The sequence below is a fragment of the Neodiprion virginianus genome, chromosome 3 (assembly GCF_021901495.1).
Source record: "Neodiprion virginianus isolate iyNeoVirg1 chromosome 3, iyNeoVirg1.1, whole genome shotgun sequence".
NCBI classification, from domain to species: domain Eukaryota; kingdom Metazoa; phylum Arthropoda; class Insecta; order Hymenoptera; family Diprionidae; genus Neodiprion; species Neodiprion virginianus.
Window position 1 is genome coordinate 22,837,834 of NC_060879.1, and position 23,895 is coordinate 22,861,728.

General features: G+C 34.7%; 3 protein-coding genes across 9 annotated transcripts; 1 reads left to right on the top strand and 2 right to left on the bottom strand.

Moving 5' to 3' along the window:
• Positions 1-2,735: 2,735 nt before the first annotated feature.
• LOC124300606 (dynein axonemal intermediate chain 4-like) lies at positions 2,736-8,911 on the bottom strand. 4 transcript variants are annotated; one of them, XM_046754885.1, is made up of 6 exons: positions 8,607-8,911; positions 7,924-7,957; positions 7,379-7,579; positions 6,593-7,122; positions 6,071-6,461; positions 2,736-4,376 (listed from the first exon to the last, which is right to left on the bottom strand). In XM_046754885.1, exons 3-6 carry the CDS (start codon positions 7,433-7,435, stop codon positions 2,994-2,996), a joined length of 2,361 nt encoding a protein of 786 aa, XP_046610841.1. In that variant the 5' UTR covers positions 7,436-7,579; positions 7,924-7,957; positions 8,607-8,911; the 3' UTR covers positions 2,736-2,993. The 4 variants fall into 4 exon arrangements, with proteins under 4 accessions (XP_046610841.1, XP_046610840.1, XP_046610842.1 ...); XM_046754884.1 differs by lacking the exon at positions 8,607-8,911 and having other exon boundaries at positions 7,924-7,975; XM_046754886.1 differs by lacking the exon at positions 8,607-8,911 and having other exon boundaries at positions 7,379-7,537; positions 7,924-7,943.
• A 404-nt stretch (positions 8,912-9,315) lies between these two features.
• Positions 9,316-16,755, top strand: LOC124300172 (E3 ubiquitin-protein ligase RNF185-like). Of its 4 annotated transcripts, none has more exons than XM_046753896.1 (5): positions 9,316-9,409; positions 12,244-12,404; positions 13,062-13,193; positions 14,918-15,090; positions 15,861-16,755. In XM_046753896.1, the coding sequence occupies exons 1-5, from the start codon at positions 9,398-9,400 to the stop codon at positions 15,956-15,958; spliced, it is 576 nt and encodes a 191-aa protein (XP_046609852.1). In that variant the 5' UTR covers positions 9,316-9,397; the 3' UTR covers positions 15,959-16,755. The 4 variants fall into 4 exon arrangements, with proteins under 4 accessions (XP_046609852.1, XP_046609855.1, XP_046609854.1 ...); XM_046753899.1 differs by having other exon boundaries at positions 9,342-9,798; XM_046753898.1 differs by having other exon boundaries at positions 9,343-9,687.
• Positions 16,756-18,900: 2,145 nt separating this feature from the next.
• Positions 18,901-21,573, bottom strand: LOC124300173 (selenoprotein M-like). Its single transcript, XM_046753900.1, has 4 exons — positions 21,303-21,573; positions 21,145-21,215; positions 19,792-19,861; positions 18,901-19,091 (listed from the first exon to the last, which is right to left on the bottom strand). Exons 1-4 carry the CDS (start codon positions 21,405-21,407, stop codon positions 18,987-18,989), a joined length of 351 nt encoding a protein of 116 aa, XP_046609856.1. The 5' UTR covers positions 21,408-21,573; the 3' UTR covers positions 18,901-18,986.
• Positions 21,574-23,895: the final 2,322 nt, after the last annotated feature.

A 23,895-nucleotide genomic window follows, 5' to 3' on the forward strand; every position in this document is an offset into this window, starting at 1 on the left:
GAAATTCTTTTCGAATTGAAGTTAATTTCTCCTATACAGATCGACCATTTCCGGAAAATAATTCTTGTTAATCACGTAGTAGTAGTAAAAATATTTAAAAGCAACAGCGAATATTTGTCATGCAGATTTTTTTTCTCTCTCTCTCTCTCTCTCTCTCTCTTTGGAATAGCAAAGTCCGTCAACTTTAAATTCAAGGCGATATCAAACAATTGTTCATAAGTAGCTCATATTTCGAATTAGTCGACAGTAGCACAGTATAACAGGTCTTATAGCACGCGTTAACCATTGTGAGTTTGTAACGTCACATTTTAATGAACGGCAATTGAGACGATCAGCTTAAGTAGTCAATTTCAAGTCTAACTTGATACCTGATCATTTTGCGCAACGGGTTCAAGTTGTTGGCGTTCCTAAAGTTCATTTACCATAAATGTCCGACAACTACATGATAACTATTCCACTTTGCAAAGTTTACCCTGTTGTGCGTCAAGTTTGCGCTGCCTGCTGTAATGGCCGAATACGTTTAAACTTTTCGATGTCGCAAAAACTAATCAGTTCAAATATTCAAGTGTTTCAGAAACGTCCGAATATCCAAGGAAGATGTCGGAGCAAATCTGTCGAATATGGAACATTTCAATTGCATTGAGGGGGGAATGGTGAAAAAAATACTACAACATCAAAACCCCGCAAACATATAACAGATGCGGAATATTTCAGTTCATCTTTTTCTCTACTCCTTCGATACTTGGTGCGAGCCAAATATCCCACCTAGGGTACAAACTCACATACATTCACGCACCTTAAATTTTCAAAATTATCAATGGTCGGGAAATTTCACATTAAAACATCACAACCGCTATAGTGAAATAACTGCAAAGGGTTGATGATTGGAAATTTTAAATGAGACTGCAATTCGCTGCTAATGATCAGTTGTGGTTTTCATTCTGTTGGACCACAAATTTTCGAAGCTTGAGGGTTACGCCCACTTCACATTTAGATAACATGGCCGCACAATTAATAACTACTAACGGTTGATCGATTACAATTCTATATGATCAACAGTTAGAATATCAAGTTTATTTCGAACATTTGAGCTCCAACTTAATGAAAATCACGTCTAGTTATTAGCGGCTAATTAACTAATAATTATCCAAATAGGTACAATTTGAATCCATAAACGTAATTCGCAATGCTTCAGCAGAGATGAGAATGGCATGCTTTTGAGAAAAGTGCCCATATTTTTTTTTCATCACAGTGTAAAATCAGGTAGGTACACCTATAACTCGCTATATGGTCACTCTTTATACGGCATTTCGCTATAATGGCTTTTTTTAATTACCTACGGCACTTTCTCGATTTACGGCCCATAATGTTTCGTTATACGAGCCGAAAAATTATTTTTATGTAAGTATTCTTAAAGGAAATAAAAAGAACTAAATGCTTTATGAACTAAAAACTATATTATTTTATAAAAAAGTGGAACAGATCTGATTGAATTTGTATGGGTTTGTATTGAAATAATTGATTCGATATACGGCTTTTCGCTTTACGGTCAACTTTTCCGGAAAGTATTTAGGGCGTTACGCGAACTATCATGGGTGTAGTTATTTCTCGTATGAGCAACGACATAACGCAAAATTTACAGCAAGTCACAGTTACATATTCCAAATTCTATAACGATTCACAGATTTACAAGATACGATATTTGTATTACAATCACCTCTTTCTTCTCTCTATATATAGTAGATATACAAGGTTCTGAAGTATTATTCTTGTTTCACGGTGACTCAGAGTTATTTGACGTTGGGACGAATTTTCGATTTATAAATATAATCTTGACGTTTTTACGCAGTATTTAAAAAATCAGTCCGCACAAAAATCTAGGTTCCGATGGCTATCAACCTATAAAAAATTGGATAAACATCCCACAAGTGTTCTGTTTCCACAACAAACCTCTGTAGACTGATGATGAGACTTGGGTGTGCCAAGAACATAAAAGTAATCACATTTTGTAGCTAAGTGATGATGGAAATGGATCGGTATGCAGCACAGAATATAGGAAGAGAAGTGAGAATTCTCAACCAAAGGCAAAGATAAAATAAGTATGCACTATATGTAGGGGGACGTGTGGAACGGTTAGGTTCAAAAGACTGAACGTCGTTACGATAAATATAACAATGACCACAAATCGTTTCATTCGAAATAATGCTTCCTCTTGCTCTGCTTGTCAGAACCGCGAGGCTTTGCTTTAAAGCGAGAAAATATCGTTAAAAAGCATCCAACCTTCAATATTTCAACATTGTTTGAAAGCCAAGATTTGTTTTGGTTTATTTTGAGAATACTGCGAAGCTTTTTTTTGTGACAAGCTTTGTAGCATAATTGATAATGCTATTCCGATAATTTTTTTTTTTAGTGTTATAAGACACCCTGAAAAATCACCACGTCCTATTTTTTTTCTAATACATGCTTCTATCTAAAAAAATTCAAAAGCACCATTTTCTATGAACTCCTGCAACGATCTCGGAAACGGTTAGATGGAAAAATCTGAAATTCACATGACTTCACATTTAAATGATGAGCTTGAAAAATTTCCGTGTTTTTTTTTTATTTTTTTTTTTTTGTTCACAGTATGCTTCTATCAAAAAAAAATTCATGCGACACAGTCCATACGACGTTCATAGAAAACTATACATATAAATTGCTAGAAAACAAATAAAACAATAGGCCAAACAATAGGGGCAGGGCCACCTTAGAGCTTAAATATTTATTGAAGAAAAGTTACAATAACATCAAAGAAGTTATAACTTATACGTAAAGTTTCAACAATTTACTTTAACGACCTCAACAATCCCTTTACTACCGTTCGTTAGAAGAATAAACTATGTATATAGCTCCAAAGATTACAACGTATACAGTGCCATGTAATCTCATTGAATCAGTGTAATTGTTCCAATCGGACAATAATGTACTAATGTATACAAATCCGATCCATCGTGCTAGAACGGTTTTCCCAGTTTTTTGAGTTTTCTGATTAAGTTGGGCTTCGTTTCAAGTGCTTTAAGTATAAACGTGACAAGAACACCGGTTTGATTATATGGTGGAAAGGGCATTCCTTCGAGGTTATAGATGAATATGGTACCTAGACTATCACCGGCAACGAGCTGATTTCCGTTGGCAGTGAACTCTAGAAGCAAGAGTCTTCCTTGAGTATCGCAAGTTGTGCTCGAGGCTGCGGTATAAGATTTCCTTCTGATATCCCAGACGTCTATTTGATTATTAACGATGGTCGCTACGACCGTAGAAATTTTCGGACTCCAAGCGGCCTTCTGAACGCAAGCCATTTGCGTCGATAAGGTAATCAAAGGCTCGTTTATCCCATCAGCCCATATTCTCGTGCACCAATCTGCCCCACAAGTCAGAAAAATCTTTGAACAAAATGGCGAAAATTCTATAGCATAAATCGGTCCGTTGTGTGCACGAAAACTGTCGATGTGTTGCTGCAAATAAGTAGTCGAACATCGATGAATACAACCCTCGTCAGATCCGACGAAGTAGATCATTGGAAGTCCCGGATGCTTGCACAATACGAGTGCTCCTGGGTTTCTGGTGATGGAAATATCGTGAACGATGCACTGTTCGGGCTGCTGTTCCACACCCTTGATCTTCCTCTCGTTCCTACTGATCCGCATTATCTGATTGCAGCTGAAGTCTGTGTCTGCTCTATAAGAAAGAATACGCCCGTCCTGATTGCATGTGTAGAGCTGCTCCTCAAACATAACTTCGTCTTCACCCGGCCACCATTGCACTTGCCAGTGCGGTGCGTACGAAGGCGAACTCGTTCTGCTGCTGCATCGCATTATGACCAAATTCTTATTGCTGACATCGATGACCTGCACCACACCGTCGTAAAATCCAATCGCCAAGAGATTTGGCCGGTTTCGACTCCAGTCAAGAGCGGAAACCGGACTATTGAAGTAATGCCATCGGCCAGCCCTATGCGGGTTCTTCGCTGTCCATATCATCACAAGTCCTTGACGGTTTTCCTGGTTTTCAATTGGCCCGTAGCCTACAGCCAGAACATCTTTGTTAACATAGTTCCAACAAAAACAAGCCACGTTGTATCCTGCGCTGTGTTCCGATACAAAGGACCACAAGAAATCTAGACTGTACGTGAATTGCAGTCTAGGACTGTACGGGTCTTGTTTTATTATTCCTTTGAATCGTTTTTGAGCTACTATGTAGAGGCTGCTGGCTACCATACGCTCCACGATTGTTGCAGAATCTAAAAAGTCAGTCTGTTCGGCCAGCTGCGCCAATTGCATCTCTAGCGTCCATTGTTCACTGCTTTCCTCGATCTGAGGTAATTTCGTTGGACTAATCTGTAAAACGGTTGTACAGTTTCATTACAGTATTGGAAACAAGAGGTAAAACTTAGCAGGCTGAGTGGCATGCTCCGTAAGCGTAAGACTTAAAAACCCTATTCGTCGACAAAGTCGTAATATCGTAATATTCATTTCACAAGCTCCATGATATTTTTACCAGCAAGGCAGAGACGCCAACTTTTGGAAACACGGCATGAGATAATATACGTTAAACTCTCCCGCGTCAGGTAAAATAGTAGATGTAAATTACGTGGTTATGACGATTTGTAGGAATCATTAATCATCAGTTAGTTAACATCAGAAGTTAGTCAAGCCTTTCTCAAACAGCACAGAATTGAAAGTCGTCAAAAAAACATCCAGAGGATGTCTTACGCGCGATTTTTTGACGCCTAAAAGATTTCTTCATGTACATAAAACATCTTCGTGTCTGAAAGGTATCCTTGGGGCCTTACAGTCGTGAGGAAATGACGCATAAGACATCCTGTCGACGTCATTTTGACGACTTTAAGTTTTGTGTTGTCTGGCTTCCAAATCATTAAATCAACTATTTGAGATCTACTTAACCTAAAATAGAATGCACCATTTACACAACTTCTATAAGCCGAGTTTGTTCGCTGAAGCTCAAGTTAACCAACTTGCATAAAAATCCGATAAAACTCACAAATGCGAAATCGGACGCTCAATCTGCTAAGGTTCCCTGTTTTCCCTAGTCATCGTTTCTTCTCAACTGGATACTTCTCACTTCAACACGGTAATCTCAGAAATCGATTAAAAAAATTCTGTGCTCCGTGCGTCACTCCGAACTCGAAGTCTCATTTGAAAATTTGACACATGTAGCTTCAAAGTGGAATAACTTGAAAAAAAAAACGGAGTTACACCTAATCTGCAAAAAGTGTCTTGAAGCTTATGTTTCGAGCTTCGAAATGGTTTTTTCACGAGTTTTTTTAAATGAATTTTTTCACAGAGTTATGCAACTTTCAAACTGCTGGTTTATCAAGTAAAAATGTTTGGCTCCTCAATTTTTCCGACTAGTATAGTTTATCTATCAAGACTATTCAGTAACGGCTGCTTGATTAGCTACGAAATCGAAAATTGACTGTTGATCGGGATCATGCGTCAGTCGTAAAAAGTAATTGCGACAGGCGCCCATGCCCTAATGTGTTAGAAATTTCAGGACAACATATTTCCAATGCTACGTTTAAAATAAATTGCTTTTTATATACGTTTTTATGCTACGCTAATTTGACATTGAGTCTACCGATTTAATAAGCATATGCACGTCAAGCCTTATAAACTTTGAAAACACTGTATGAATTTGTGAGAATTCAAAAGCCCTTAACTTGATTTGTTGTCGAACGACCTTTGAAGGTAGGAAGAGAATTTTTAAATTAACAATACCTGATACAACGAGGTAGCTGAGAATTCAGAAAATTATTAATTTTCGAAACATTTTTTCACCGTTTTCAATGTGCGTTTAGATTTTGAATTTTTTTTTTAAAGTTTGTCATGAGATTCAAAAATGGTACAAAGGCAGTACGAATTAAAAGTATTTCCTTGTCACTTGCATTTCTATACATTTGCAAAAGCAGTGGATGTTACATGATTTTTTTCGATTTAAATAATATCTTTACGTAATTCGTTAATACGTATCACTTCCAATAATTTCACATGGACAGATTTTGAAGACGTACCTTTTTTTCTAAAGCCTTTTGTCTTGCCTCTTCCAACTGTACGAAGATTGGACCCTGAGATTTCGAGGTTTTCAATTTTTCGAAGGTGTCATACATGATCCAATTATTGACCATATTGCCTTGATTCCTTCGCTTTGTTCTAGCTAGATATGTCGATCTATTCTTACGGTAGACACACGGCGTTTGGGCTTCAGCATTAGCCAATTTTCTGTTCGACCCCGGACCTACTGTGATGTACTCATACTGTTCGTTCATCTGCTTTACGGCCAAGCCCTCCTCTGACGATACGTTAACAGTTAACTGTGGTAGCTCGAATAAGAAAAATATATCTGTCTCTTGCAGAATTATATTCACTTTTTCTGGGTGGACACGAATAAGACCCAAATCGTACCTGAAGACAAAATTGATATTACGGGCGTTTCAAAATTTTATTGAGTATAAATCGGACATTTTTTAATGGTTTTTTCTCTTTCTCTAACTTTTGATTAAGCCAATTCATACGTAACCATCATGAATATTCACCTGGGCAGGTAAAACTGGGATGGAGCCCTGTCTTCATCCGTGATAGACAACAGAGTACCGGACATGAGACTGCCATCTATAGTAAAATCATCCATCAGTTGAGTCTGTTGCATATGAATCGAGCTGGACTTGATCATGAGGGAGGAAGTGGCTTTCAAATTTCCATACTGAGACCCCGAAGATTGAGAAAAGAGTTGGGTGTTACTTGAGCCCTGGCCCAAACCGATTGTGTCAAAGGCTGTTAGGTGATTTTCTTCGATCTCGTGATAAACGGCGTGAGTTAAATTTTTCGGCGTTAAGTCGACATCGTCATGTATCACGCGAAAATTTCGTCTCCGATTTAGTATCGAGGTTAACGTTTTTTGTGCAAGTCGACGGTTTTTCGGTGGCATTGATGTTTTCGCTGACGTGATACTCTGGTTTTTGTTACCACCCCCATCAGAACTGACCAGTTTCCTTAGCGATATGCTTCTACTGCGCATTTTATTCGGCATGGTTCTTTTCGTACGATGAAACGTCGAAATGATGTACTTGAATCAAAAATATTTCTTAAATAAAAAAATGCAGACTCCACTTTAAAAGTACAGTAATTTGACAACACTCGTTTGCCCGTTATTATTCGAACCTTTAAATAACAAACTAGTCCCGACACTTTTATTATCTGAATTGTTATTAATTACTGCGATTATTTTTTTGCTGAGATGTCAAAATAAATCCACGCATTACGTAACACTGCAGCTTGTGATGCATTTTTGTTGAATTAAAATGTATTGTTTTCGTATTCACCGGCTGTAACGAGGGGTGATATCGATCATCGTCAACAACTATCGGCATTGCCAACATCCTAAATTAAATTTCCTTGTGTGGTGTTGTTTTTAGTTCTGGGGCAAGCTCTTGATCAATCTCAATAACCGTCGCCCGAAGAGAAATCGCCCTGGTTTTGACCTAATTGGCGTAAAATTATTGCGGCACTTTCTAACGATCGACCTGATCAAAAGTAAAAAAGCACAATGCTGTTATAGTCCTGCATATCAGTGTAATCAATTTTTTTTAAAAACCCCGTAGCAGCTGAACAAAAAAATGATAGTAATAAAATATTGTGCAGTAATAATTGTCGCAAAGCGTATGAATAAATTTGCATCTCAAATATCTAATTGTCACACTAACGACTTGTTAAACTGCACCAGCTCAATAAAATTGTAGTCAATTTCGCTATACATATACTGCGGGTATAAATTACAATCTTATTATAAATGTAGAAATTTTGACGGTAAATTAATTTGTCAAAGTGTCTGAAAGAATGATAGAATATAGTTATATTGGAAGCTTACCTTTTTGGTATAGATGAATGTGACATTATCGTTACTGTGAAAGACAATATATAATCACGTGTAATTTGATACATGATTTGTTTTGTAAATTCGTTAAAATAAATAAAAAATCTCATAATAAATTACGAAAGCACGAATCGTCAGATATAATAAATCAAAAATCATATAGCGAACTGAATAATTTTTATACGATTTTTGACCAATTGTTTGATTTTTTTTCACTTTGGTTCTCAGTCAATAGAATTAACGCTCGAAACATAACAGTGACTCCTCGAACAAACATTCTAGTGTTATTTGCATGAAACAACACGAATCCATATTATATTCTATTTCAGGAAGCAAATGTTTGTTCGAGGAGTCACTGTTATGTTTTGAGCGTTTGATTCCCACTACACGTATTCGTTTTGGAACATCGTTCATACTTCTTCCGTTAACTATACTTGGTAAACATTATGAAAACAATTGATAACATTTTTGAAATATAACTTTGTTTGCGAACAACATAATGATGTTCGAAGTCGTCGGTTTTTCCGTGACAAACGGCATTTAAAAAAATTATTATATACATGATTATTGAAACTGATTGCCGGGGATTATGTATATACACACAATTGGATTACAAAAAAAATGAAATGGAAAAAAAAAAAAAAGTTGCGAGCAGCGAGATTCGATCCCGCGACCACCACTGCGCCACGCGGCCATTGAAGTATGATTATCGTAGTAAAGTATTTGAACGTAATGGAATATTTCAGTGTCGATTTTCTCGACAGCGACAAATAAGCGCATGTTAATGCTTTGCCACATTACACCTCTGGCCTTGAGCTTTTATTACGCGCAGTATGAATCGAATCTGAATTTCACAATTGGCGGCCTCCCCTTATTGTGAGCTACACGCTACAGCATCGCCAGCGCCATCATCAACACATGAAGAACTTTTACATGAGCCGAGTGAGGCGGACAGAGCGAATAAACCACCGAACTGTAAGCGTGGAAGCACATAAAATTCCAGAAGCCATAAGCAGAATGCAGTAAGTTTTGTGTGCTTCGGCCTTAAGGCTGATTTTTCCCGTGCTGCAAACAGCTGAATGCAACCGCAGCAAGAATGCTCTGATTGCTCATCAATTCTGGTGGTTTTTTCGTCATCATAAAACAACTAGGAAGATACTAGAGTCGGAGAATGGAGATACTACTAGACCGCAGCGAGGCATCTGGGGGCGAACGAGGAGAATAGAGATGCTCGTAACAAGGTCCCTAGATCTAATCTAGGGACCTTCGTCGTAACGGAGTCACTTTGCGACATTGAAATGAGGTTTTGTTTTTAGACCTGATACAAGACCGCGATGCCACCTATACTAGGGATCAACTTTCATTCTAGTTTCTTCTCCTTCTACTCCATGCTCGGTACTTTACTGTGCTAGTCAAAAAACCTACTGCTAATTGGATCGATCACTTACAGTGAAATTCACTTTTCGAAATGTCAAAATGCGTACGTGTTAATATTCAACATTCAATTATGTGTCATCACTATTACCGAATAAATTAGGACCGGTCTAACCAGTGTTTACAGGATTTGACGATCAAGCACATCGTTTACGTGTTATTTCGAACATCCGTTTCTCGTTAAATAACGAAAATTATCTGCCAGATTACAGAACTTGCGCAATTCAAGATTTCGTATCAGGCAGTCTGCCAAGAACTTTGAAGTGTCTGCGGTGTAAATATCAGTGTTTTCAAACAGTTGGATTTCAATTCACTGTCCGTAAGGTTACTACTTGTCGTAATTTTTAACTCTTCGTATCATTGAATATTTACTAAACCTAATTCGCTAAAACATAACCTCTGCTGATAGATAATTTTTCGTCGCTTTTTATATGGGTAATTTATAGATTTAATTAAATTCTGTCAGTCTTATTTTCAAGATCATCACCTACTCGTTTTCAGTAAATCTTATCAGATTTCGACGTTTTCCTAATCCCAACGTTGCGAATTCATTGTAATATCTGTCATATGTAGAGTCTCTTCTCTTTCATTTTAGCTATTATACTGTAAATATAATTAACTCTACACTCACTCAGTAATCATTGCAGTGGTGTAACATTCCCACCTTTGAAACCACTTTTCTAATCATTATTTTGATGCATAAATATGTAACATCCATTCGTCACCTATAATATTTATCAAATCAACAGATAATTTAGAGCACCGTTGTAGATTGAATAACTGCTGATCCTTATCTATTTTAGTAAAGAATATCAGATTGAATAAGAAACACAGTCAGAGTAATAAAGTAAGGCTTTTTTATCAAGGCAAACCAAAATTAAAAAGAATAGCAGTCTAGTTGCACAAATTATTACGATTGTTGCCTTGAATTTAGTTTTGATAGTACAAGTTTATTCTGAAAGTGCATGCATGTAACTGCAAGCTCTTTTTATCACAATGACATTACCAACTTCTACCAAGTTTAAAAATAATCTCATTGTATGTACAACTGATCAAAATTGACAGTTATAGTCGATAAATTTATAATAAAACCAATATTTTTCTTACAGGTCATTTGACATTTGCAATAAGTATATTGTCAACATTGTTTTTTATACACATATTTGCAAATTATTATTTATCATCAGTTCTACCCAATATGGTAAATAAATTATTTATCAAATATTTTGGAAGATAGACTATAAAATTTCAAAGTTCTTCAACGAAGTACATGGTGCACACAAATCGAGATGGATTCTACCAATTCAAGGCTGCCGGTGTCGTCTGCTATTTATGTTAAATAGTTGGTGGCCTTGAACAGATCAAAACTCACCTCGCTTTGTGTACATATCTCAAAATGTTAAATGCGTGGGAATATCAGGAAAAGCGGTAAAAGCTTGGGAATTATTAACATTTTCTTCGAAAAATAATTTCTTACTTAAAATCCAAGTCATTGTGCCAAGCGCTTAGTAAATGCGTTAAAATCATTTGCAATGCACATCATTTGAATGTGAAATTGTTTAAATTTCAAACTTTTCAATCGATCTCTTTTCGAGATCATCGCGGACGTTTGTCAGGACAAACAGAAAGACCGGAATTTCTTAAAAAATGTATTTTTTGGACACGAGGTCTGAAAACATAGATTCATTGAAATTAAGATAGGTCGTTCTCGATCAAAACCAATATTTCTCTTATATCATTAGAGGTGATGAACAGTAAAAAAGCAATTATAATTCTCAGGGTATCTTCTGCTTCTTAAATTTACCTACCTAAATCCTGGAATTATTTTGGGACATAAATATTGCTTCTTAGGTATGGAAAAGTCTGGAATACTTTTGTTATAATTTATTCTGGAAAAGTTAACATAATACATTTTTGATTGAATAACCACAACATTTCGTTTGCAATTTCCGAAAAAGATTTATATCAATAATTGTGGTTTGCATTGAGATTGACATCATACCAAAAAAATTTATTTGACGTAAAAGGCATATCATGATAAAACAGTATAAAGTAACATGAAATACTATAGTGTGGCTAAGAGCTACCATGAAATATTCGTGAAATATTGTAAAATGGTCGTGAAATATATGAAATACTGTCAAATGGTGTGAAATCCTATGGAAACTCAATGCTATACCTGTATGCTATGAAATGGTTGTAAAATGGTCAGGATGCAACATTGTCACGTAGTTGCCCACACGGTTAAAACTGCAGTCTCATGATGAATTTGTATTTTGAACGCCAATTTCAATCAGCTTGCAGTGCAGTTGATGAGGTGAAAGTTAATATCGGTGTAACAATGTATTTTTTGAAAAACTCATCATATTTCAGGTTTTAGAATTTTCCGAATTCAGGAAATCGTGATAGAACATCAACATACTCAATTATTTATACTTTCTAAACTCAATGTGCTAGATGCCGTGAACCTTACCGTTCCCATATTTTTAACGATAAATATCATTGGCCTATATGCCGCTCCAGCAGTCATGTCAAGCTGCACAGTGTAACATGATATACATGCGATCGACGGAATAAAATTGAACAATATTATCGTTTGATATTATCATCGAATTTTATGTTCTTCGTTTCTCACCAGATGTCTTTTACTTTTGAAAAGAATTTCTTATTAATTGCAAATACTTTTGAAAATTACTGTCATATTACTAAGTGATGGTGAAAATTTGAATTAATTTTGTTGTTCAATATATTAACTTCACAAAAATACAGTTGATACTATTCAATGAAACAAGTAAAGGCAGAGTTTATGCCAAAGTATGTTTTTAGATTTCTTTGTGAAGCAGTTTACTAATATAATTCGTTATTCGCTTTTTCGAAAAGGAGCTAGCTGAGATGAGCACCGCGAAAGAACAGCCCGGGCCGTCGAAGCCTTCGGGGTCAGCGCAGGAGGAAAAAGAAAGGGATGAACGCATGTTCGAGTGCAATATATGTCTGGATACAGCTAAAGATGCTGTGGTCAGCATGTGCGGACATTTATTTTGGTAAACATGAAGATTCATGATAACAAAATCTGTTGTTGGGCTTTGAACAGAGGATAGTCAACATGATACTAAGAAGTCGAAACTCAACAAATGCACATGATACAGTGCAAAACTCACCTGTATTAAGATGACATGACATGTAGAATCACGTTCTTGGTAATGACTTCCTTCGTTAGAATCTTCTGAAAAAAAATAGTATGCATGTAACGGAAAAATTGAAATCCTACGGCTAAAATTTGTGATTAAAAAAATAAAGGCAATCCTATGGTCTTACCAAATACCACAATATAGCTCTTTTGTGCTATGATATTTTGAAAATTTGTGCCAAATATTTGATAAAACCACTTTCTTTCAAATCACATCTTTGTAGTAGGCACATATGGAATCATTTTTTTTTTTTCGACAATATTAATGAAAATTGCTGCTTTTATCACTTCTTCATCCACGGTTCAAATCCTAAAAACAAAATCTTATTGTAAGTATTACTATTTTGATGTTGAAATCGTGAGTTTAAATCGTGTTATAAAATAAACATTGAAAACAAAGGTCGGCTCTAAACCTATGGTCAGATTTCGTTGGAAAGACACAATGGTTATTAATAATTTTCATTTACTGCTCAAATAGAATATAATCTGAAGTAAGAAAAACAAATTCCAGCTGGCCATGCCTTTATCAATGGCTAGAAACTCGACCCGCAAGGCAACTTTGTCCTGTCTGTAAGGCTGCGATTAGTAAAGAAAAAGTTATTCCATTATATGGACGCGGAATTACCAAACAAGAAGACCCAAGGTAAGTGAATTTGCATTGTTAAATTATGACCGATTTTTTGGTCTGATTTAAACTATCTTTATTGTGTATTAAGTGAATATTGTCATTCAAATCAAGGCCTTTACAGATACAGCAATGTAATTCTTTATTTATTTATCTGTTGAATAATCAATGGTGTACCTCTACCCTTGTACATAAAGAGAGAAATAATAACACAGATATAGTTGGCATTAGGTGGTCCGTTGGTCATAGTATGATGACTCTCGATAATAACTATTCATACATGAATAAAGATCTGGAAAGGCTACTAATAGTGTATAAGCTGGTGTTGTACGGATAGAACCAACCTACATTCTCATTTCCCAGAGCTAATAGACGGCTTGTTATATAATAATGCTTGTTATATAATATTTTTCATGTTAACGTAAAAATAATAATTATTGTGCTGCAAGGTTCTGCCTGGAGCAGAGAATTGAAACCAGGACAGTATTTTAGGACAATCAATCATGTTATTTAGAATTTTATAAGTAAAAAATTAGATCGATTGTACACATTGCCAAACTAACGGTATTTGAAGAATTTGAGAAATGTTAGATTAATTGTGATCAGTAAAGTACATCAGATTACCAGTCTTAGAAGATGCAAAGCATAAGAATAGGTGATTTACTTTTTCAAATTTGTATATATTTGTATTTATGTGAAATTTCCAAGTAACAAAACACAAGGTAATTTTTGGATAAGTGAATGAATTATAAAATGTTCTGAAAGTTTGTACATTACTAGAGTTTTTTGAATAGCGCTTAATGAAGTTGATTTGTTTTGTAGCTTTTTATATTTAACATTTTTGTTGGAGTTTAATTTACAATCAATGTAGATGCCGAGATCCTTAGCTTTGGAAACTTTTTTGAGAAAGAAATTTCCCAATTCATATGGATTAAGCTCTGATAGCAAAACACGACTGTCGAAAGTAATACAGAAACATTTATTTATGTTGGATATTAAGCCATTATTCATAAATCATCCATGGATAGCGTCTAAATCATTCTGGAATAGTGTTTTGTCATTAGGATTCCTTATTACCTCAAAACATTTTAGCATCTTCAGCGAAGAATAGGAAGCTAACAAAGTTAATTACAGAGTGAATGTTGTTTATAAAAATAGTAAAAAGCAGTCAACCAAGATGAGTACCTTGTCCTACGCCAGAGGTAACATAAATCGGTGCCGATTGAGATTGCTTGATTTTTACAATTTGAATACGACTTTTTAAGAATGACACAACCTATTGAAGTAGTTTACTATTTATGCCATAAGCTAAAGCTTTGCAACGAAAGAATTTCTTTTAAATTATCACAAATCCGGCTTCTATAGTTGAATTTCATAGTTGCAAATTTTTTTCCAATTCTCCACATATGACGATCAAATCTGGTGTACCATCTGTTTTCTGAATTTAAATAAATTTGTTTCCACCGGTTAGCAAAAATTGTTTCAGCGATTACTTGTTTATCACATGGCATTAGCTACTATTCTTTTTACTACAATTTGAATTTGAAAAAAAGCATTTCTTTCAGTGATACAATCGCCATGTATAGTTAACACATAGTTTCTGAGAGTAAGTCATAGTTGCCTTCCAATCTAATAATAATAATAATAGTAAAAATAATAATTCCACTAATGAATTAGTTTATTCGACGGTATATTATTCCAACTGTTTTATGTATTTATATCTATAATCTTTCTCATTACAGAAATAACGTTCCACCTCGACCAGCTGGGCAAAGATCAGAACCTGAAGCTAATGCAGGATTCTCAGGATTTGGATTTGGTGAAGGCGGCTTTCACATGTCTTTTGGCATCGGGGCATTTCCATTTGGTTTTTTCACATCTACCTTCAATTTTGGAGAGACAAGACCTGGTGCAGGTAATTTGTTACACAGTATTCATAAATTCGATGAGTGCAGGTACTTGTTTTTATTTTGATTTTATGATTCTGAGGCTGATTAGATTCGGTCATTCTAAGGGTTTAAGGTGAATAAAATAAAAGCCTAACTTTGACGATTTATTTTGGGAGTATGGAGAAAGAAATAGGATTTTTTTCAGAGGATTTATTTAACACATATTGAAATATGAAAAAAAAATATATTTGTATCATCATTTTAATGAAAAATAACGACGGCAGAGCCAATTTTTTAAATCGCCTTTTTTTAAAACTTCTTCACGGGAGGACGAATTTCTCGTAAAGTACAAGACACAAATCTTGTTATAAAAAAAATATGAAATTTTATTCTTGAACGAATGTTAGATGTTGCGTCTGTCTTACAAGAAGAACTTACTGAAGACTAATCAAGTACTTTTTCCACAAAAAATTATATCCATTTCAATGATTGATTTAAGAAAACTGATCGTGAAAAAGCAAGCCATTTTACAACTGAATAAGTAGGACCCCGAAATTTTTGGAAAAAGATAATTCAAAAACGACTATTACATTCGGAAATTCTTTAAAAGTCGTAAAGAGTTTTGTAGAAATATGTGACTGTAAATGTGTGATTGGAGCAACTGGTTCAGAACAGTGCTGCAGAGTTGAGGATCAATACTCGTGCAATATTAATTAATAAAAAAGGGTAAAACTCAATAATTTAGGGTCTTTGGTACTGGTTATATAATTTTTGAAAACGTTTTTGTACTCTGCAGCTCCTCGTGGCAGCCCTCAATTCCTAGAAGAGCAGTTCTTATCCAAAGTTTTTCTGTGGGTGGCACTGGTGTTCATCTGTTGGTTAGTCATGGCATAACATTATTCGTGAATCTTGGTACCCGATTTGAAACTGAACTCTTAATACCTAATTAACGAGTTTCTTTGTATCAATATATCGGCCTCTGCCATCTCTTTTTAAAAACTGATTTCTGTCAATCTTATTGTACTAAAGCCTGTGTGAATATGATGGTGGTAGTTGATTTTTTTCTTTTTTTTCTTATGTCGGAGAGACAAATTGTTTAAAGAAATTCTTGTGTCTGGATGAAACGAAAAGCTAATGATACTAAGAATTTCAAAGTTATTAATACATACATCCACTTTCATGATTTAATTGGTACTCGGTAAGTTAGGTGAAATTGACAAATCAAAATATCAAACCAAAAGAAAATATGATACATACGTATATGTAATATATTTTAATACACTGGATAATGATTATAAACCGAATATAAGAAATTGGAATAGAAATTTAAAATGTCACATAATAGAAGTAGCTTGTATCATAATAATATCAGCATCAAGGTGAAACATCATTATTTCATCTTGAAAAAATGAGCTACAATAGCGAATATGTATCCAAGCAGGAGATAATTTTATTTGGTTTTGGAAATTTTACCAATTAAATGTATATATAATAGGTAGATTTGTTAAGAAATATCTATCTTACACAAATTCAGAATATGTAACTGTAACAGAGAAATTGAAATTGTGTTTCCGTTTAATGCTGTATAAGTGTAACGTACATTTCAAGTTTGTATATAATTTAATTTTTAAGTTAGATTTAAAAAAAAGCAAAGGTATTGAAAATAAAAGACGTTCGGATAAGTAAATGTATATATGCGGACTAACGTTAATGTAACACTGTAATATAATATGATATAATATATATACTACATAGATACATATGACGCTCATATTGCATATTACTATAACGGAAAAAAAAATCGTACAACAATAACCATTGTCATGGCTGCTCACGTCCCCGAAGATATTCCTAAGATGATGAAGAAAACGATGATCTCGTCATTTTTAGAATAAAAAAGACATGCATGCATGTTATATCAATTTAATGAGGAATATCGATTGTAGAAACCCTCATAAAGATGCGGAGTTGCCGCTATTTTTTCAACACAAAATTCCCCGACTTTTTCAGGTACACCAGTCGTAGGATTTACGTTTACATGAAAATTACACCATACAGCATGATATATAATTTTGACTAATATATAATAAATTTGAATAGTAACAAGCGGGAGTACCACAAGTTTATTTCTTTAATACAACAGCATACCAGAAAATGTAGGCAATGTAATTGAGTTCTTTCAATGGAGTCAATTTGATTCGCATATAAAGTAAAGAAATCTGAAATAATTGTGTCGTATTTTTTCCTTTTTCAATTATAAAAAAAATCGATGCTTATACAGTTGATTGGGAACTATAACGATCCGATGACGTCCCACATGCTAAGAAAAATTATTATCGCAAAATTCAATCTATTGAAAGATATAAACTATTTCTGATTGATTTCACAACCATTTTATACCTTTTCATACTAGGTATTTCATATACATTTCATGCTATTTCATCAAAAGCATTCCACAAGTATTTTATACCATATCGAAGTCAACTGTTACAATTATTTCAGGAGTGGGTACCCCTCGATTAGTTCATTCATTGTATTCGTCTTAATATCCATCAAAACCCATGCAGATTCTTCATACTTCAAAATAAATAATTTGAATTTCGTAATGAGAAAAACTTAAGTTTCTCATGAAAAAGTTTTTTTCAATCTGAGAATCAACTTTGAATGGAAATAATCTGATCTTGGTTGTGCACAGGTTCCTATTGATGTAGGGAGTTGAAATTTTTTAAAACATTATTTTAGAAAATCAATGAAATTCAATTGCCTGTAACATGTGCAGTTCTTTTTAAATTTTTTTATTTAAGAAAAAGAAAATATGATTCAACCTTTTTTGCTTTCTTGTGTTGTACACACATGGAAAGTGGCATCTTTTTTTATTAAATGAAGCAATCCAATTAGTGCAACACTTTTATTAATAGAGCAATATCTAAAAAAATTAAGACACAATTATATGTACTGTTTCACGTATTCCATACTTTTACATATTACTAAACTTTCAAAACTTTAGTGGACATAAACTCTTATTAGAAATACTGACGCAACGTTGATGCAAACGTAAGCAGAATATTGGAAAATGTATTTTTTTTTTAGAAAAGTTGTGAAATTCCTTGACTTCAATCGAGAAGATAATTCCATTCAATAAATTTAGAAAACTGGTTTGAAATTTTGTCGAGTGTCACATGCAAATTTTTTGCTATACAAAGGATAATGGCAATATCAAATTTTGGCATTTTCCAGTTAGCCATAAAGTTTAGTTTAATTGATCCATGATATCAAAGTACAGTTGAACCTAGATTATGCGAACTAGTTGGGACCGAGCGTGGTTTGGATGATCACAAGTTCGGAAAACCGAGACGCAATTTTTATAAGGTATAATAATATATACTACACAAATTTAAATCGACCAACAGCCCATATTAAATATCCAAATACATATTGAATCTGTTTCAAACACCGAACGATTATTTTATTACTTTGGTTTTACAGTCTTCTATTGTCAATGGACGAACAGCTGCTTCACATTATTTTGGAAGCAACAATGTATATTTTGTACGATAAATGTATTTTTTGAGTCGGTGTTCAGATAATTGAGGTTAGACTATATGTAGAATTCCCTCTTCCCCAGATTTTTTTTTCAAATTTACTGGAACGAGAAAACTGATTTACCTGAAATAGTTCATCGCCAATTTTCGAAGCTTTTTTTTTCTGTAAGACAGTAATTGGTTTGTAATGGAAAATCGTGATCATATCACAGGTGGAACACAAAAACATGTTCATTAGAAGTTGGTACTATCTATAATGTACAAAACTCTAGGAAAAATAGTTGTAAGGTGGAATTTTTCGAAATTAAAAATCATACTGTATTTTTCTTCAGACGTATGAATAATTACAGAATGTATGATACATCAATTACTTCAGACAATTATATTTCATCTTTAATGGGTCTTGATATTTTAAAACCCTTATTAACTAACAATTCGTTGCATTCCTCACGATTTAATCGAGAAAGTTGCAGCCTCTCCACTTCCTGCAAAATTTTATTTCATTGATCAAACGTATACATGTATACATATGCCTCACACTGTTAAAAAATGCAGTACTTGATTCTTATTTTATGGGTGATCGTCAAGTTGAAATAATTAATTAAACTTGAGTGACAATGTAAGTCACTTGCAGTTATGAAATTCCAGTTCTATATTGCATGAACTTAATTATTTGATTGAATAGATTCAATTAACACACGTATATATCAGAAACGAACTATACTGAGTATTTTTCACGTTAAAACAGATTTATCCCGTCTTAATGGATTTTTAATCCTGTGTATACCTAGTTGGAAATTCAAGTATGGCTTCAGTTCTCTTTGTCCATAAACAGGATTTCCAGATACATATTCTGCTTATCCCAACCATGTAATTATTCTCGTGTCCTCTATCCAGAGTGTTTATTCATTGCAAATTTTGAATTCATAAAAATGCATACATCAAAGTTGCGAAATAGTAATGTGATTATGAGATATTTCATTACGTTAACCTGTAGAGGGCCAGCATTTTTCTTTTGAAATTCTCGTGACTTTTTAATTTCAATATGATGTAACATGATTATCGCCTAATACTATCCATTGCTTCATGTTTACCAATTTATATCTAATGATCCTGGACTAAAATGGCTGCGTAAAAATGAAATATCCTGCATAATAATAAAAATCATATATACTATGCTTTTACCTCATCATTCTTATTCAGCAGAACAAGTTCTGGTACAGCCCCAGGTATTGGCTTGAATTCAACGTTCTCACTGAAAGCCGATTGAGTTAAGGAAATACCAAGTCCGCAAAATTTTTAAGTTTTGTTCAAAACCTGACAAGTGCCAAAAAGAAAGAAAAATGTTGTAAAATTAGGATCTGTAAAATGAAAACCTGACAATTACTCACGGCATGATATACCTGACGTTTTGATCGATCAAGTTCAATCGATAAACTCAAGTCACGACTAATACTGAGTTCTGATAAAAAGTTTTTGAAGCTAAATGAATCTTGTTAAAGTGACTTGCTGAATATTGCTACGACCTACATCTATTTTTATCGGAATACAATTTAGTAAAACCTGGACTTTGAGATCTAAATTAATGGATCAATCTTAGGTTTCGGCACATAGGGTATGCACATTGTTAAAACTATTTGCAATTGTGAAAGGACAAAAGAATATTTCGCTAAAATTTAATTTTGCTGCAGCTATTCATTCATGTTTCCTAGATTATCCAAAAATTGACAAACTTGATGTACAACTCACTACCAGGCTTGTAGTTAGGTATATTACACGCTACAGTTTATAGATATTTTTCTTTGCGATGAGATGTTAGTGATGCTTAAAGCGAGGGGGTATTCACTGATTGAAATTAGAAACCACTTTGGAAGGCAGTCAATTTGAAATAGCCTGAAATTATGTATCACCTGATCTATGAGTAAATACCCATTCGGGTTAGTCGCTGGAAACTTTACTTTTGACATGCTGAGCCCACGAGTATCAAAATCGAGTGTATGTGGATGTGCTCGTTTTTACACAAATAACTCATAAAACATTGACTGTGTTTAGACAGCGCTCTTATTTCCGTTTTACTACAACTGATGTACGTAAACCGAATTACTTGTATTTGTTTACATGTCTGGGAATAATCAACTACATAGTGCACAAACTACATAGTGCACAGATAGATTATGTTGACTAAGGTGTATAATAATTTGATTCACTGTATAACGCTGTTTTAAATTGATTTCGCTACAGTCGAATCTGCACATTCTATACCAACATAACATGCTGCTTTATTCCATAGGATCATAATTTTTAGAATTAGTTAAATACCTCTACCCTTTAGACGTATTTTTATTCCAGCATATTTTTCCTAAACCTGTAGGCCAATAAGTTAAAACAGTACGCTCTTTAGCACCCGCTTTGCGTACATCGTTCAGAGTGACACCTGAATAAGCGCGCCATGTAATCACAGGTATTTAACTGGTTGGAGCCCTACAAACGGTGAATATGTTAGCTGACCTTTGATTATATAATTATTGGAAAGGATACTAGAGAGGAAGATCTTCGAAGATGAATTTTTTCACCTCGGGTAGCCGGTTAAGACTGCAGCCTCTGCAACTCTATAAAATGACAACAGACAAGAAGTCAGTGATTCGAGACCGGTGAATTCCATATCAAAAGTGCAGCGGAAGACAACTGAATGGTACCTCAACTCGTGCCGCGGTATATTCATTCGTTGAAGAATATCCTAACGATAAAGTGAGTAAAACAATTAGAGCGAAGAACGCAACTGTGGTACCGGTAAGTGTCATCTTTTAGTTTTTTATGGCCGAAATTGATATTCCCTAACTTCTGTCAGTGCTTCGAGCATTACAGTGTTGCCAGGTCCCCTTCACTTCACATTCCCATGGTAATTGAGGACTGGTAACTCCCCTATGCCAGCCGTGTTAAGGTAGAATTTCATGGGCAGCAAAGAGCAGCGGCAGTTTAGTAACTTACCAGATGTTACTTATAACATCTGTCTAGTGATTTGTAAATGTTTTGCGTTTGCTGCTCTGCTGTTCAGATGAATGAACTTTAAACAGCAAAAATTTGCACCGGAAGTGTTAGTAACTTTCAGTGAATTGCTACTGCTGCTACTTTTTGCTGACCATGAAATCCCAAGTTTAGGTTGACGGAACGGAACACACGGAGCGCAATTAAAAGGAAATTTACCATTCTCGAGGGCAGTTTACCGTTCCATTTTTCCGCGATCCGTGTTCCGTATGTACATGGGACGTCACTGTTATCTATCTCCAAAGCTATATGATGTAGCATAGGTTGTCTGTGAGGCGGCTCCAAACTGCATGTTCATGTATGTTAGTACGTTTACGCGGCGATTGCTATTTCGATTTTACTATGGCCGAAGTAGTAAATCTAAATTCAAAAATGCGTGTAAATAGCGCATTATACCGGGCGTTGACTAGAGATACATAAAGAATGCTAGCTTTATGGGGCTTTTTGTAATCGAAAATAGCCGACATAAATTCATCGTCAAGCAGCGCTCTATACGTCCTCCCCTACACTCGCAACTCAATCCTCCAAGCGGTTGATCAGTAGAGGCGACACGAACTGACGTTACGATCGCTAACCGCGTGTACCTAGATAATGCAGTCGAATATTGTTATGCCTATGGAATGACGAACGGGAATAGACCGAAATTTTTATATAACCCCGTATGGACGCCGTATACTTTTCAACTACGCAAATTCATTTGGGCCAACTTCAGCAATGTCAATCTAACTCCATCGGATCGACAAAACTAATATTATCTGAATAGATGCACAATAAACATGCACCTGAATTACTGTTAACAGAGTTAGAAACCTTTTCTTAAGGGGGGGGTACACCATGCAAGCAAAAAAAAATACTGCAACTTTGCGATTTTTTTTTGAAAAAACGGATTTATTTATGAACATGCGGTCTTGAATACATTAATATATAAGTCTTTGAGAACTTTAAAAAAATTTTTTATTGTCGAAAATTTCAAAATGGCGTCGTGATAGTTGGATCCCCAAAGCCGCTCGGAAAAATGGGGTGCGAGATTTGGTGGAGTCGTGGATAGTCCTAGAACACACAAATTACAAAAAATTAGTTGTATATTATGTTTTCTTGTCCACTACGTACCACTTTTTTGATATCTAGTCTGAAAAATTTTTTTTGACCGTTTGAAGTCGCAAAAACGTGGTCGAAAAATTGAAAAAAAAAAAAATCGTCACTTAAACAATCATAAAAAATTTTTGAGACTAGATATCAAAAAAGTGGTACGTAGTGGACAAGAAAACATAATATACAACTAATTTTTTGTAATTTGTGTGTTCTAGGACTATCCACGACTCCACCAAATCTCGCCCCCCATTTTTCCGAGCGGCTTTGGGGATCCAACTGTCACGACGCCATTTTGAAATTTTTCGACAATAAAAAAATTTTTTAAAGTTCTCAAAGACTTATATATTAATGTATTCAAGACCGCATGTTCATAAATAAATCCGTTTTTTCAAAAAAAAATCGCAAAGTTGCAGTATTTTTTTTTGCTTGCATGGTGTACCCCCCCCCCCCTTAATGCAAAGGACGGGAGAAATAGTCGAAGAAGTTAATCAAAGGATGGAGATATAGTTGTTCCTATATGAGAGTCAATCCACGTGAAACCGAACAAAATCAATCAAAATTTTTCATCGATCTTTTCGATTGTGCGAATTTTTTTAACAGTTCTATGGGTGAAATAAATTTACCATACATTTTTTTATTTTATTTTTACATTCAATATTTCAAAAGTTCTTCCCGGATGAAAATTGCCCAAAATGCCAAAAAACCACCACACACGCCCTCCTTCAAATCTTCATATTTTAGGTTCTACTTGTCTAATCAATTTGTCCATGAGCTCATTCGAAAGAACTGCAATTGGACTTTCATGTCATGCTGCTACAAATTTTATAATAGCAACAGTTGAAGAGTATTATAAGCAATTATTATGTATACAAAGAGTACAATAAACAATTTGATTCAACGGAATCTGTTAGGTGATGAAATATGTTGGTTTTCAATAAACATTCTTCCCATTTTGTGTGCTTAATATAAGATTGATCCACCGCGCCGCTTGCCGGATAGCTGGATTGTCGGCGCACGAACTGCTCTGCTCCGCTCGATTATTGATATTTAAAAAATACTCTCCATTAATTTTCCAATTTGAAACTCACCTATCTCATAGAGAATTGATCAAGGAATACGCTTGTATTTTTTTTTTTTGGAATTTGACAGCGC

What these genes read in the sequence shown, in the direction of transcription:
- LOC124300606 (XM_046754885.1), bottom strand. Translation starts at nt 7,435, where the DNA reads ATGTTGGCAATGCCGATAGTTGTTGACGATGATCGATATCACCCCTCG. An exon ending in TCCCAGTTTTACCTGCCCAG is followed by an intron (nt 6,462 to 6,592) that starts GTGAATATTCAT and finishes TTTTGTCTTCAG; the next exon opens with GTACGATTTGGGTCTTATTC. An exon ending in AAAAGGCTTTAGAAAAAAAG is followed by an intron (nt 4,377 to 6,070) that starts GTACGTCTTCAA and finishes ACCGTTTTACAG; the next exon opens with ATTAGTCCAACGAAATTACC.
- LOC124300172 (XM_046753896.1), top strand. An exon ending in ATGTGCGGACATTTATTTTG is followed by an intron (nt 12,405 to 13,061) that starts GTAAACATGAAG and finishes AACAAATTCCAG; the next exon opens with CTGGCCATGCCTTTATCAAT. An exon ending in ACCAAACAAGAAGACCCAAG is followed by an intron (nt 13,194 to 14,917) that starts GTAAGTGAATTT and finishes TTCTCATTACAG; the next exon opens with AAATAACGTTCCACCTCGAC.
- LOC124300173 (XM_046753900.1), bottom strand. Translation starts at nt 21,407, where the DNA reads ATGACACTTACCGGTACCACAGTTGCGTTCTTCGCTCTAATTGTTTTA. An exon ending in ATACCGCGGCACGAGTTGAG is followed by an intron (nt 21,216 to 21,302) that starts GTACCATTCAGT and finishes GTCATTTTATAG; the next exon opens with AGTTGCAGAGGCTGCAGTCT. An exon ending in TGCTGAATAAGAATGATGAG is followed by an intron (nt 19,092 to 19,791) that starts GTAAAAGCATAG and finishes AAAATTTTGCAG; the next exon opens with GAAGTGGAGAGGCTGCAACT.